The sequence below is a fragment of the Coregonus clupeaformis genome, chromosome 19 (genome assembly GCF_020615455.1).
Source record: "Coregonus clupeaformis isolate EN_2021a chromosome 19, ASM2061545v1, whole genome shotgun sequence".
Lineage (NCBI taxonomy): Eukaryota > Metazoa > Chordata > Actinopteri > Salmoniformes > Salmonidae > Coregonus > Coregonus clupeaformis.
The window spans coordinates 9,172,863-9,188,487 of NC_059210.1; the positions used below are offsets into that span (position 1 = coordinate 9,172,863).

The 15,625-nt window shown below is 41.0% G+C and overlaps 2 protein-coding genes and 1 non-coding gene across 5 annotated transcripts; 2 read left to right on the plus strand and 1 right to left on the minus strand.

Annotated features, from left to right (window-relative positions):
* Positions 1-906: 906 nt before the first annotated feature.
* LOC121531602 (small nuclear ribonucleoprotein F) lies at positions 907-5,724 on the plus strand. Its single transcript, XM_041836898.1, has 4 exons — positions 907-1,012; positions 3,266-3,391; positions 3,657-3,721; positions 5,459-5,724. Exons 1-4 carry the CDS (start codon positions 1,010-1,012, stop codon positions 5,526-5,528), a joined length of 264 nt encoding a protein of 87 aa, XP_041692832.1. The 5' UTR covers positions 907-1,009; the 3' UTR covers positions 5,529-5,724.
* Positions 5,725-5,889: 165 nt separating this feature from the next.
* Positions 5,890-14,032, minus strand: LOC121531600 (cilia- and flagella-associated protein 100). 3 transcript variants are annotated; one of them, XM_041836896.2, is made up of 17 exons: positions 13,944-14,032; positions 13,623-13,717; positions 13,468-13,536; positions 13,299-13,364; positions 12,806-12,897; positions 12,374-12,536; positions 10,437-10,504; positions 10,047-10,210; positions 9,743-9,823; positions 9,072-9,220; positions 8,842-8,920; positions 8,619-8,712; positions 8,145-8,296; positions 7,719-7,854; positions 7,207-7,409; positions 6,656-6,749; positions 5,890-6,375 (listed from the first exon to the last, which is right to left on the minus strand). In XM_041836896.2, the coding sequence occupies exons 2-17, from the start codon at positions 13,675-13,677 to the stop codon at positions 6,262-6,264; spliced, it is 1,779 nt and encodes a 592-aa protein (XP_041692830.2). In that variant the 5' UTR covers positions 13,678-13,717; positions 13,944-14,032; the 3' UTR covers positions 5,890-6,261. The 3 variants fall into 3 exon arrangements, with proteins under 3 accessions (XP_041692830.2, XP_041692829.2, XP_041692831.2); XM_041836895.2 differs by having other exon boundaries at positions 8,842-8,923; XM_041836897.2 differs by lacking the exon at positions 13,468-13,536 and having other exon boundaries at positions 8,842-8,923.
* Positions 9,569-9,658, plus strand: trnay-gua. The gene is given in 2 exon segments: positions 9,569-9,605; positions 9,623-9,658. It is a non-coding gene; the product is annotated as a tRNA-Tyr (tRNA).
* Positions 14,033-15,625: the final 1,593 nt, after the last annotated feature.

Below are 15,625 nucleotides of genomic sequence, written 5' to 3' on the forward strand. Positions count from 1 at the left end.
TGGTGAGAGAGAGCCTCAGATATCACATTAATTTGTACATATCCACTGTATACATGAATTGAGGCAAAGTTGGTTCCTGTTTCAGTCACGTCTTTGGTCACGTTTGCATGGGTCAAACAAAAACACCCTAATCAATGGATGACAATAGAGCCTTCCACAATGCAAGCCATGGCTGCCAGATTAAGTTGGGGAAGAGCAACTGCAGAAACTTGCAGTCGACTGCAGTCAAAACGTCATGACCTTTGATCACATGATTTTTTATCAAGTTCATGCAGTAGACATGTAAGCATAAATCTGACAATTTTTATCCCCATAATGCAACACACTTTGAAAGGCTGAGATTGACAAAAGTGATCTGCTCGAACACGCCCAAAGACATAGAGAGAAACTGATCTATCTTCTGTAAAAAAAAATGAACTACAGCAATTGCACAAGCAACAATCTGCGGTGAATTTCAATTAACATTTAAATAAACATTCAAAAATAACCAACATTCTTTAAGCTACTATGTGACTATCGATTATCAGAATATAATTTACATCTTTAAAAGGAGATAAAAGTTTCCATAAAAGTTTATCTTATGTTATGCAAAGCATTCATAACGGTTGGGAGTGTTGGCTACTTCAATCCATTTGAGAACATTACCTCCTAGTGGTCACAACTGCAACTGCAACTGCTGTTGTCTACTCTAGTCAAGTCTCTTCTCCGTGCGGGCGAGCAAGAGAGACAATATTGTTTCAAGTATCTGATTGTAACACTGTGACTGAAACTTTCATTAAAATTGTAACAAAGTAACAAGCTCGACGATAAATATTTGGGCTACATCGAATCTTTCCCGCAAATCCTCGTCTGCGATTCTTTCCGGTTCTGTGGCCAATCAGGATGAACAATTACAGAAACTGAACCAATCACAGTGTCGTTTTTGTGCGGATCAGAGTTCAGAGTTCACCACTACTTCCTCTAACCAACAACGGCGTGCAATCGTCATTGAAGCTCATACAGAATCAAGATGGTAAATATTCTAGACTATATTATGAGGTGTTTTATGAGGATTGGTAATATGTAGTGAACGTCCAGGCTATCATAAATTACATTTGAGTAGCTATCTATCTATCATAAAATCGCATTATGCGCCTTTGTTGTGGTTATCTAACTAGCTAGCTACGGTAGCTAGTTAGGGTGGTAAGATAGCTTACTTGTTAGCCGCTAGATATCTACTTTGTTGTGCTTTGCACTGTATGTGAAAGGCTAGTTTGATTAACTAGGAAGCTAGCTAGGTAGCTAACGTTAGCTGTGAGATGCAGCTGTAATGTGTCTGGTCCTGGATGTTTATTGTCTGAAAGCCGTGGTATATCAGACAATATAACCAGTTAATTATACTTAATATTATGATTAATATAATTAAGCAATAAGGCCTGAGGGGGTGTGATATATGGCCAATATACCACGGCTAAGGGCTGTTCTTACGCAACGTGGAGTGCCTGGATACAGCCCTTAGCCGTGGTATATTGGCCATATACCACAAACCCCCGAGATAATTTATTGCTATTATAAACTGATTACCAACGTAATTAGAAGAGTGCAAATAAATGATTTGTCATACCCGTGGTATACAGTCTGATATACCACGGCTTTCAGCCAATCAGCATTCAGGGCTAGAACCACCCAGTTTATAATAGCAATAAGGCACCTCGGGTTTGTGGAAATAGCCAATATACCACAGCTAAAGCCTCGCAGTGTTGCCAACTTAGCGAATTTGTCGCTATATTTAGAGAGTTTTCAGACCCCTCTAGCGACACATTTTCATAAAAGCGACTAGCGACAAATCTAGCGACTTTTTCTGGTGTTATTGGAGACTTTTGGAGACTCTGACGTGAAAGTACGTATCGTTCTTACTCTTCTCAACGAGCAGCGGGTGCTTCTAGCGACTTTTAGGACAGCCAATAGCTACTTTCCTTACTGAGGAGTTGGCAACACTGAAGCCTCGTTCACATTACCCATAAGCGCTCCGTTACGTTGCGCCGGATGTCTTGCATTTCAATGGGGATGTCCACAATGGAGTGGAATTTTTCTTCAGTCTAGCCAGAGTCCGTCAAAGTACAGGAAGGTACCAAACTACAGAAGATGAAAATATGTGGTTTTCGGTGATGGCTTTATGAGATAGCTAGCAAGTTCTAAACAATTTACTCATTCCTTTAAGTGAGTATTTTAATAGTAATGTTAAATAATACACATTGGCTGTTAAGACAACTATATTGTGACTGTTGCCTCCCGTTGAAGTTTATTGTGATGATAATGACATTTGTTTTTTATAATTATTAGGTGGAGGTGACTAGCTACAATGGTATCTTCAACCTAGCTTAGCTTTTACCTCGCTAGCTAGCTGCTCTGCAGTGCAAGCTAGCGTGACTTGCTATAAAGTTAAAGAAACAAGTTGAGGAAAAAGTAACTAAACAAAACATGTTTTATTATCACCTGAAACAATATATTTGTCCTGTCTGGAATGGAAAAAGTCATATTTTGCAATCTCCCAAAATAAATGCGATCTCTGACGAGAGACAGGCTCTCCATCTTCCATTACAAACACTACACTTGTCCAGTGTTGCCAACTCCTCAGTAAGGAAAGTAGCTATTGGCTGATGTAAAAGTCGCTAGAAGTCGCTAAATGACGTCATCACCTAATTTGCATAATTGGCCATGTGCATGTAATTGTGATGGACGCTGTAGGAGAGAGGAATAACGTCGTTGGAGAGACAAAGTGAGTAAAAAAACACCCTACATTTACATCCCGCCCTGAATGTAAGCCAGGGCGGGATCAGCCAGCGGCGGCTTCCTGCATGCGCGATTCATTTGCAGTCTGGACGCGGAGGGGTGAACATCTCCTGCTCTGACTGCAGCTGGGAGGGACTGGGCCGCCTGTGAGTGCTTTGGGACGGGGGTGGGGCCCACGGCAGCACCCGCTGCTCGTCAGAGAAGAGTATGAACGATACGTGCTTTCACGTCAGTCTCCAATAACACCAGAAAAAGTTGCTAAGTTGGCAACACTGCAGTTGTCCATTCAGTAGCGGGGCAAGACTCCGTGAAAATGACGTACGGCGTAATGAAATACGTCACAATGTAAACGGACATAAGGGCTGTATCCAGGCACTCCACATTGCGTCCTGCATAAGAACCGCCCTTAGCCGTGGTATACCTCAGGCCTCATTGCTTTAAATGTACACTCATGTTAGGCTTATAACGGCACGTGTGAATTATATCATTTCAGAGTTTACCACTGAATCCCAAACCGTTCCTGAACGGTCTGACTGGCAAGCCCGTGATGGTGAAGCTGAAGTGGGGTATGGAATACAAAGGATACCTGGTGTCTGTGGACAGCTACATGAACATGCAGGTAGGTGTGTGTGTGGACCAGACAGATACATACAGTAAAATATGTGAAAACATCAATGATATGCATAATTCACTACAGCATGCTCTGGAGTCCCTCGTGTGTACACAGTTGCATCTAGAGAGCGCTTGCCCATCCGAAACTCTAGCTAGGCTGTATGGCTCTGGTTGCATCACTGTGGGCTATTCATTTAGTGTGATTTAAAACCGATGTACAGCATTCATATCAATCTATAACATCTAACAATCTATTGTCTCTGATTTTATAGTTGGCCAACACTGAAGAGTATGTGGATGGAGCATTGGCTGGCCACCTAGGAGAAGTGCTCGTCAGGTAAGTTCAGTGGAATACTATTTTGTTTACTTGCACTTTGCAGAACTCATGATTACACACATTAGCCTGGTCTCCGATCTGTTTGTGCTATCTTGCCAACTCCTATGGTCATGGATTGGAGTGGTGAAGACAGCACAAACAGATATGGGAATAGGCTACACGCATTCAGGGCTTTCAGAAAGTATTCACACCCCTTGACTTTTTCCACATTTTGTTGTGTTACAGCCTGAATTAAACATTTATTAAATTGAGATTGGGTCATTGGCTTACACACAATACCCCATAATGTCAAATTGGAATTATGTTTGTAGACATTTTTACAAATTAATTAAAAATTAAAAGCTGAAATGTCTTGAGTCAATAAGTATTCAACTTATTTGTTATGGCAAGCCTACATGAGTTCAGGAGTAAACATTTGCTTAACAAGTCACATAATAATAGTGTTTAACATGGTTTTTGGATGAGTACCTCATCTCTGTACCCCACACATACAATTATCTGTAAGGTCCCTCAGTCGATTAGTGAATTTCAACCACAGAGGTTTTCCAATGCCTTGCAAAAAAGGGCACCTATTGGTAGATGGGTAAAAAGCAGACATTTAATGTATTTTTGAGCATAGTGAAGTTATTAATTACACTTTGGGTGGTGTATCCATACACCCAGTCGCTACAAAGATAAAGGTGTCCTTCCTTACTCAGTTGCCGGAGAGGAAGGAAACCGCTCAGGGATTTCACCATGAGGCCAATGGTGACTAAAACTGTTACAGAGTTTAAAGGCTGTGATGGGAGAAAACTGAGGATGGATCAACAACATTGAAGTTACTCCACAATACTAACCAAAATGACAGAGTGAAAAGAAGGAAGCCTGTACATAATAAAACTATTCCAAAACATGCGTCCTGTTTGCAATAAGGAACTGAAGTAAAAATGTGACAAATAAATTAACTTTATGTCCTGAATACAAAGCATTATGTTTGGGGCAAACACAACACATTACTGAGTACCACTCTTCATATTTTTAAGCATGGTGTTGGCTGCGTCATGTTATGGGTATGCTTGTCATTGACAAGGACTAGGGAGTTTTTTAGGCTAAAATATACGGAATAGAGCCAAGCACAGGAAAAATCCTAGAGGAAAACCTGGTTCAGTCTGCTTTCCAACAGAAACTGGGAGACCAATTCACCTTTCAGCAGGACAATAACCTAAAACACAAGGCCAAATATACACTGGAGTTGCTTACTAAGACGACATTGAATGTTCCTGGGTGGCCTAGTTACAGTTTTGACGTAAATCGTCTTGAAAATCTATGGCAAGGCTTAAAATGGCTGTCTAGCAATGATCAACAACCAACTTGACTGAGCTTGAAGAATTTTAAAAATATCCTGGTGGTGTGCGAAGCTCTTAGAGACTTACCCAGAAAGACTCACAGCTGTAATCGCTGCCAAAGGTGATTCTAACATGCATTGACTCCGGGGTGTGAATACTTATGTAAACGAGATATTTAATTTAAAATAAATTAGCAAGAAATTCTCAAAACATGTTTTCACTTCGTCATTATGGTGTATTATGTGTAGAATTCAGGCAGTAACACAACATGTGGAATAAGTCAAGGGGTATGAATACTTTCTGATAGCACTATCTCCCTTTAATTGCAGAATTAGCACAATGTTTAATCATTTCCTTTCTGACATACCAGTCCACACCGAGCTAACCGTACACTATCTTTCGCTCCACACAGATGCAACAATGTCTTGTTCATTAGAGGGGTAGAAGAAGAGGAAGAGGATGGTGAAATGAAAGAGGCTTGAAAGAGGCAAGCTTATTTTTTTCGTTTTGGTGTCTGGTTGCTAATCTTGTTTGCCGATTTGTTCTAATTTTTTATGAAAAATTGATTGTTTTGAAAACATCTGAGAAGCAGTTCTTTTTTATATGATGATGAACCAAGCTGTTGTGCCCCTCTGAGCACAAGGATAATAAAATTGTGCATATTGCACTTTTCAGTAATATCTTGTATGGCATTATTTTGTGGTACATTTACATTTTACATTTACGTCATTTAGCAGACGCTCTTATCCAGAGCCGCTTACAAATTGGTGCATTCACCTTATGGTAACAACTCTGAGCAATGTACATACTTTCTATACATAAATGATCGTATTTAGGCATCAATAACAATATACTAAGGCAAGAATATTTTATTTATTTTATAATCAAAGTATACAGTACATTTAATTATCAATCTAACTGTTATAAAGCATTAGATAATATTGTATAGGCCAAATCAGTGAGTGAATGGAAATGCTCCTTGGTGACTTGGGCTAACTGAAATATTGGCCTAATGTATATAAAAGCTCATTTAAAATCAGTCACTGTGTTATATTGTCTGTGAATACTGATGGTTTAAAATCAGTCACTGTGTTATATTGTCTGTGAATACTGATGGTTTAAAATCAGTCACTGTGTTATGTTGTCTGTGAATATTGATGGTTTAAAATCAGTCACTGTGTTATGTTGTCTGTGAATATTGATGGTTTAAAATAATCAGGCAAAGAAGTAGAAGACGTCCTCTTGCTCGCTAGTGGTCAACGCGTGTGTCATGTCCTCCTTCTTCTTGATATCTGATGGCTCCGATCGCGGCATCAGCCTTCTGCCCATCTACAAGCCAGAGAAGAGGATAGATGTAGGCTGGCTCGTTATGCTGTGTATTAAACTCTGTTACAGGTCTGTAATATTAGGTGTCATTGCAAAGGCATTTGGTCCTGGCGAAGCATGTTTCATCAATACACAGTGCAGCAAAGGTAGATACTGTATTCTAGGTTGATTCTCTATGCACACCAGTCTATAAATGCCTTTCCATTGATAAACAGAACGTATTTACTCAAACTTTGTTATAGCAATCGACATGTGTCCTGTTTGATACATTGACTACACTAACCCTCTTCTTGCTGTCGGAGGTGGCCCTCTCCAGAGCCATTCGGAGTCTCTCCTCCTGGTGGTGTTTCTTCATCAACAGCTTCTCCTCACGCATCCTGAAAGGAGATTAGAGGAAGGGAGCATTATGGTCCCATACCAACGGATCTATTGATCAAGACGGCACAACAGCATCTCTAGCCTTCTTCCTGAGATTGCTGAGGCAGTTTGGGATGATGAATACTCTGGTCAACTTCTACCGCTGGCCGCACAATTGAGAGCATTCATCCTGAATGTGTGGTATGGTGTTGGCAACTATTAATTAATCAATCACATTTATTTTATAAATACCTTTTTACCCCAGAAGTTGTCACAACGGTTGTGTTTACTCAGGCAGACCAATTCTGATGTTTTACCCAATAATTGGCAAAAGAGCTGATCTGATTGGTCAAAATAACAATTAGTATGTGTGTGTGGGGGGGGGATATAAGAATTGGGCTGCCTGTGTAAACACAGCCAAGAGTGCTTTCCGGTTACTTGTCGGTGCTGCAAAGAGCTGTAAGGGAGGACACATACTTGAGCCTCTTCTCTTTCTCCCTCTGTGTGCGGACGGTGTCAATTTTGTCCGGAGGCAGCGTCTCCAGGCAGTCCATAATGTCCTCCATCCTGCTCTCGATGTTGGCCAGCATATGAAGAGTGCTGATATTGGAGTCCACCTCTCCCACACACACCCTGTGCACTTCCTTCACCTTCTTCTGCAGCACATTGAGCATCACATCCTGTGAGAAAGAAGAGGTGAAATTGACTACAAAATGATTGAATCTCAATTGTATTTCCTTTCACTCCTTGCATCCTCTTTCCTAGTCTCCCTCTCAAAAATGCAGTGGATGAAAAGGTCTGGGGAGACTGATTAACCTTTGGATTCCTCTCCGATGCATTTTGAGAAGGAGACCAATTAATCAATCAGCCAATCAAAGCCAAAGGCGTCCATGTAACTTGCTTTTGCAATTTCGTCACGAGAGCGATGCCGATCATCAAATGCGCTCATCCATTGGGCCTGCAGCAACGACGTGGACAATAATACTAACCTGTTTGTCAGCTCTGTACTCTCCGTAGGAGAAGATCCTGGACTTGAGCTCCAGCTCAGAGGACTTCTCCTCCTCCCTCTGGATGGTGTTCTTCAGGATGTCTACCTGCTGCAGCAGGATCCGGATCTCACTGTTCCTGTACATTACACACAGAAATAAACACACACATGCTGTTAGCAGGCACATTTGCTAGGGATGACACCTGGGTCATGTTCATTAGGCATGAAATTAACTGAATAAAAGGTGGAATTGCCCAAGAGGACCTGGCCTCATCGATAAGAAACACTCATTTTCGTTGTTCCGTTTACAAAACGTTTTAAAAACATTTTCCGTTGCATGCTCTGAGGAACACAGCCCTGTTGAATTCCAAAGGGGATTTGATTCAAATGGGGAGTATAACAGCATAGATTACGTTCCCTTCCTTACATTCTTTCCTGCGTCTGCTGGATGGTTTTGCGGATCTCATCCATGGCCTCCTCGGTCTCCTGGTAGTTCTGGATGTAGGACAGGTTCTGCTCCTCCAGGTCAGTGAACAAATTCAGCATGTCCCTGGGGTTGGAGTAAAACAACTCTGGCTCCTTGGAGGAGAGGAGCCACAGCAGAAACAACTAAATGGAAGAGCTAATAACACACGTCTGGTCCCAGTCGGATCGGTTTGTGCTGTCTTGGGGGTCAACCCAAGTAAACCCAGTTTCCTTGTCTTAATTTACGAATAGGGTGTACCCACTTATTAGGGTAGTTAGATACTTTTTTTTTTTTGCATTAGGGAGTTTACAAAATGTGCCTCCAGTTTACCCCAATTTTTTAACCACTACCCTGGTTCGTTACATACAGTATGTCTACAAACACACCAATACTCAAGATTGTTAATTAATAAAAACAGGAACGTTTAATCCATACCTCGTCGCTGTCTGAGGTCTCTGCTGTCTCTGGCACCTCGGAGATGGTGGACCCCTGTCTCTCCTGATGGTGAAGGATGCTGCTCACTTTCCCGCTGACAGAGTACAATCAAATACACACACTAGCACTTAACTATTTGCAATTTTACTAATCAATTACATTGATTGATATTAAAATATAATCCACACACGAAAATATATATATATGATCCCCATCCTCTTACCCTTTGCTTTGATGTCTCATCTGTGAATTTTTTGTGACTCTTGAATCTTTTCTGGCATAGGCTGGACCTTTTTGGTTTTCTTCTTGGAATCAGTAAAGTAATACAAAATGTCACACTTCTGTCAATAGATTTAGCCTACTATTGCATATTGCCTATTGCACACATTTTATCATTCTGTGACATTTTATCATTCTCAAATAAGTCCAAGGAAAGTATTTAAACTCCCATACCTTTAAACTCCCTTTCCCTCTGCTTGGTTGCTCTCCTCTCCTCCCTCTTGCGCTTCTGTTCCTCGCGCCACTCCATAGGTCCGACGGCGGTGAGAAACGTTTTGTATGTCTGGTACTCCTTTAGGATTTCTTGATACTTTGAGATATCGCTAAAGGGGGATATGTTTGCATTATATGGGATGACAGTTACTACCACTGGAAAAAACACGTCGACTCCACCGCACTCTCCAATGGAAATTAATGTGTTCAGCGCGACGGCGGCCCGTTCTCTAAACGTAGCCTAGCTAACGTGCATGCTAGCTCATCCATTCTGAAAAAAAACTATGTGGTTAGATAGTTTTCACTTCTACATTAGTTACAGTAGTGAAATATGTTAAAACCTAACAGCGTTACTGGAGGAGAAAAAACAACTGCTGAAAATATTTAACATTTCACAACTGTCGGTTTCCTCTGGCAATAACTTTAAATACCCTGTTTCTTCTCAGTCTTATAGCGTCCCTTCGATAGCTCAGTTGGTAGAGCGGAGGACTGTAGTTGGAATTCAAGCTGAAATCCTTAGGTCGCTGGTTCAAATCCGGCTCGAAGGAGACACATTTTGATTTTTCCTTTCTAGTATTTTAAACAGTATGGTAGCCTAACGTTACACATGGCCTGTGTATGTAATAAGGTACCTTTTCATCGCCATCATTTGAACTGTTACTTTTTTTATTTCTGCTGTTTTCTCCATTTTCACCATAGTCTCTTTCTCTGCCCTGGAAAGAAAGACAACATAATATACATGTGATGTTTTTATTTATTGTAACATTGTGCATTTACCACGATCTACCTGTGGTGGACCTATCATGAATAAATTAACTAATTACTGTAACCTACTGGTTATTTGTCAAATCAGGTGGCTAGAGATATTCTAAAAGCTAATACAAAATCATGTGTAGGCTAATATGTATTGGTTATAATAATGATAGGCCTACTAACAACTTGACAGCTGCCACTGAGCTCTGGTCGTTTTCCTTAATGAACTTTTCAAAGGCGACCGAGTCGTCCTCCAGATGTTTCTCAGCACGGCTGATCAACTGAAGCTCTATCGCTGTGTCCTTCTCCAGCTCCTTGATGGTTTCTTGCTTCACTGTCAGAGAGTACTAGAGAGACATGGATAGAGAGAGAGGCTGGAATTCCTTAAAACCCACTGTAGAGATTGTCTTTCTACATCAGGACATTTTTAAAAATTCATATTGAATTGAAATTGGCTTTGCATGACTACGGCACTGCAGGTTTGATTGAATTCAGCCCAGAGTCTCATTGACACAGGTCAGACATCACACTTAGCCCCACCTTATGTAAAATGTTTGGCTATAATTGTTTTACCTGCAGCATAAACTTTTCTCGCTGTTTAGACAAGTAGTCCCTAATGTTCTCCCTGTCTTGACCGCTACCTGCAGAACGACACGAGATAATCTAGTCAACACTCTCTGTTAAAACATTGATGTATGCTCCTTTATTGTGACTGCTGTCAAAGTCCAATAATTTAAATAAAATAATGATAGATACTCCTATAATAAAATATATAGTAGGCTATACTTTTATTATACGTCTACCTATTATAAAATGATCTTAGTTATAGGACACAGACAGCATGCAAATAAGAATACAACAATGCAAATACACTGCTCAAAAAAATAAAGGGAACACTTAAACAACACAATTTAACTCCAAGTCAATCACACTTCTGTGAAATCAAACTGTCCACTTAGGAAGCAACACTGAGTGACAATACATTTCACATGCTGTTGTGCAAATGGAATAGACAACAGGTGGAAATTATAGGCAATTAGCAAGACACCCCCAATAAAGGACTGGTTTTGCAGGTGGTGACCACAGACCACTTCTCAGTTCCTATGCTTCCTGGCTGATGTTTTGGTCACTTTTGAATGCTGGCGGTGCTTTCACTCTAGTGGTAGCATGAGACGGAGTCTACAACCCACACAAGTGGCTCAGGTAGTGCAGCTCATCCAGGATGGCACATCAATGCGAGCTGTGGCAAGAAGGTTTGCTGTGTCTGTCAGCGTAGTGTCCAGAGCATGGAGGCGCTACCAGGAGACAGGCCAGTACATCAGGAGACGTGGAGGAGGCCGTAGGAGGGCAACAACCCAGCAGCAGGACCGCTACCTCCGCCTTTGTGCAAGGAGGAGCAGGAGGAGCACTGCCAGAGCCCTGCAAAATGACCTCCAGCAGGCCACAAATGTGCATGTGTCTGCTCAAACGGTTAGAAACAGACTCCATGAGGGTGGTATGAGGGCCCGACGTCCACAGGTGGGGGTTGTGCTTACAGCCCAACACCGTGCAGGACGTTTGGCATTTGCCAGCGAACACCAAGATTGGAAAATTCGCCACTGGCGCCCTGTGCTCTTCACAGATGAAAGCAGGTTCACACTGAGCACGTGACAGACGTGACAGAGTCTGGAGACGCCATGGAGAACGTTCTGCTGCCTGCAACATCCTCCAGCATGACCGGTTTGGAGGTGGGTCAGTCATGGTGTGGGGTGGCATTTCTTTGGGGAGCCACACAGCCCTCCGTGCTCGCCAGAGGTAGCCTGACTGCCATTAGGTACCGAGATGCGATCCTCAGACCCCTTGTGAGACCATATGCTGGTGCGGTTGGCCCTGGGTTCCTCCTAATGCAAGACAATGCTAGACCTCATGTGGCTGGAGTGTGTCAGCAGTTCCTGCAAGAGAAAGGCATTGATGCTATGGACTGGCCCGCCCGTTCCCCAGACCTGAATCCAATTGAGCACATCTGGGACATCATGTCTCGCTCCATCCACCAACGCCACGTTGCACCATAGACTGTCCAGGAGTTGGCGGATGCGTTAGTCCAGGTCTGGGAGGAGATCCCTCAGGAGACCATCCGCCACCTCATCAGGAGCATGCTCAGGCGTTGTAGGGAGGTCATACAGGCACGTGGAGGCCACACACACTACTGAGCCTCATTTTGACTTGTTTTAAGGACATTACATCAAAGTTGGATCAGCCTGTAGTGTGGTTTTCCACTTTAATTTTGAGGGTGACTCCAAATCCAGACCTCCATGGGTTGATAAATTTGATTTCAATTGATAATTTTTGTGTGATTTTGTTGTCAGCACATTCAACTATGTAAAGAAAAAAGTATTTAATAAGATTATTTCATTCATTCAGCTCTAGGATGTGTTATTTTAGTGTTCCCTTTATTTTTTTGAGCAGTGTATATTCATATTTAGATAATACATGCATTTTGATTCTAGACTGCTGTTTGTTATATACAGTACCTTTAGTGACCACGGTGGCCCATGTTGTTTTGTCCCCTCTGCATTTCTCTGGTTCGGGGATGGTGTCCTCCACAGCGCTCCTCATGGGGGCCGAGCGGCACCTGAGACGGGACAGGTAGGTACTCTTCATCTGGGTCGGCAGGCTGCTGAAGAACTTCTTCTCCTGAGTGTGTGAGTGTGTGAGTGTGTGTGAGTGAGTGAGTGAGTGAGTGAGTGAGTGAGTGAGTGAGTGAGTGAGTGAGTGAGTGTGAGAGAGAGAGAATCTCAAAATGGTATTCCTGTAATCACTTGTTAGGCCTACAGGCCTCGATCTGCAGACCCGGCATACTGTGTTAATCATGGCTCAGATTCTATTATATTTTTATTATTTTCTATTATAGTCTAGAGATGGATGCATTAAAGTCCCAGAGGGTATTACAGTAGCCTACGTACTTGTTGTTTGATTACAGAGTCAATCTCTCTCTTTCTGAAGATGTTACGATCCATTGGAAGCACAAACGGGTTGTTGGCTTTTCTGTCGTCATCTGCATATCAGAGACAAGAAAAACCTGTCTCCATGGCTGGTGTATATTCATTAAACCAGTGGTTCTCCAACCTCTCCTCTGAGATACCCGGCCGTTCCTAGTATTGGATCTATTCCAGAGCTAACACACCTGATTCAACTTGTCAACTAATCATCATGCCTTTGACTAGGGCAATCAAGGTGAGCTTGTTCAGGGCGACAACAATTGTGAAATGTCTTTGTGTCCCCGAGGAGAGTTTTGAGAATCTGCAATAAACAGCTCAACAAATATCCTATCAAAGGATATGCTGTTAACATGATTTTTTTAAATAAATAAATAAATAAAATAAACATTATCATGAAAGTAAGAACAATGACGTTTGCCATGGTTCAATTATTTGCATGCATATGTTAAGATATTACCTGTACTATTTCTTGATTTCAGCCAGAACGCATCCAATGTTGGCTTTGCAGTCTCCTCAAGACTTTCTGTAATAAATTACATGTTTATTTGTTTGTTATTCATAATAATAAAAGTTTTAGTCAAAGTAAAATCACCCATAAATTGTATATTTGTCCTCAAATTAAATACCTGCCATCCCACACCTTCTCCTTAAGAGGTATTCAGCATTAGGAGTGTGTTTGGGAGAATGTATCTTCACTGAAAGAACATGAATGGTATCATAACATGTCAACAAATAAAGCTTATATAGAGAAAAATTTGCATCTGTGTAAAAGTAGGCCTACCTTTCTTTATCTCAACAATGCTCCAAGGGGAGCCAAGAGGGGAGTGAATGTCCATTTCCAGTTTGTGTTCAGAATAGGTGTAGAATAATTAATATCTGAGGGAATGCAATAACAAATCATTTGATTTTGCAGTCAAAAATAGCGACTTCTATAGTCTAAATAATCAATAGCCTACATCTTATATTTTTGCATTTGTTAGAATGAGAATCTGATGTTGCTAAATCCGATCACAGGTTAAGAAACACATGTTCAGTGCAGGTTATTGCTGTTTACAGAATAGCTCTAATGCCTGCATTCCCGGTCTTATTTCTGTCCACTTGCCTGAAATGTTTCTCAATAGCTTTCTGGGGTGAAATGTCTAAAGTCTGATTTGTTCCAATCTCTGTGCACATGAGGCTAAAATGAGTGGAATCACGTTTCAAATGTAAACATCTCACGCAAATTTGCGCACTGTAACTATGTAGTTACATTACGAAAAGAATGTCAGGGAAATATTGATTCCATCACTGAAGCACGTGTTCCCTCTTGGTTTCTTTCAACATTTTCGACGTTCAGTATTTAAATCCGTTAGTTTATTTATAGATACATAGGCCTATATAATGTTAGATTATTTACAGATACAATTTTGAAATGTCTACAGAATTGTTTAACTTCAACTCAATCTTCTATCCCCATCATCAATCAACGTTTATTTGTCACGTGCACAGGTAACAGCAGTTGTAAATGAGAACTTGTTCTCAACTGGCTTACCTGGTTAAATAAAGGTTAAATAAATAAACAGTACAGTGAAATGCTTACTTGCACGCTTTTCCTCAACAATACACTAACACTAAGTCCTTGTAGCTCAGTTGGTTCATGGCGCTTGTAACGCCAGGGTAGTGGATTCAATTACAGGGACCACCCATACGTAAAATGTATGCACGCATGACTGTTAAGTCGATTTGGATAAAAGTGACTAATAAATGGCATAGCCTGTATTATATTATATCAGATTTAAAAAACACAGTTAGTGTATCTCTACAGAAGTAGGCCTTTTTTTCTCTTGAAATGAAATCCAGTGCCAATTTATCAGTGTATATAGATTACCTCCTTCCATGAAAATACACTTATTGTATTGTGATTTATGCTCAATGGGGTGCAATGGTGTAGTTTCTCTCCATGCCACCATGAAATGGCTTGGCACCGCATTGTCTTGTACAGTAGCCTACAGGAATTTATTGATTTGTTCAGTTGCAGTTCTCAGAAAACACATTACATAGCCTCTGTGTTTGACAGTTGGCCCCTAGTGTTTCTTTTGAAGTAGGCCTATATGTTCTTAGTCTGAGTGCCAGTCTTTTCACTAACATTTCACTCCTTGCCACTTCCTTGGCATTGCCAAAGAGACTGGCCTTTCAGCAATCTCAAAGTTCCTGCGCTGGATTTACGGCGGAGTTGCTCATTGATAGTTGTAAATAACATTAATATTTTCCATGACAACATGTGGAGCCTCGAAAATAAAATTACAATTTATATCAAATAAAAAAAAAAACATTTAGCTGTTAGCTAGGCAAGTTGTTGTATTTTGAGACTAATACGTTTTGTGGTTGGAATTGCAGTATGTATTTAGTTAGAGAATTTAGATGTGAGTCAGCAACTTTTGATAGACTGGTTAGCAACCGGATACCAACGTGTTCTGTGGAGAAAATGTGAGTTCCAATATTTGCATATTCGTTGTGATAGGAGGATAGCTGTGTGGTTGATCGAATCAGGATCAAATCCTCTGTTCTCATTCCATTAATTAATTCTATATTGTTCAAATTTGAAGATGGCAGAAACTAAGACCAGTCCTCTGGAGTGGATTAACTAAAGATACTGGTACCCATGGTAGCTTGTTCTACCACCAACTCCCAAATCCACTTGAGTGAGTGAGTGATAAATATCCAGGTGTTGGAAATTCATTGTAGAATTTCAATAAAAACATTTGAATACATATTTCACTATAACTATTATTCAGTTATTTCTTC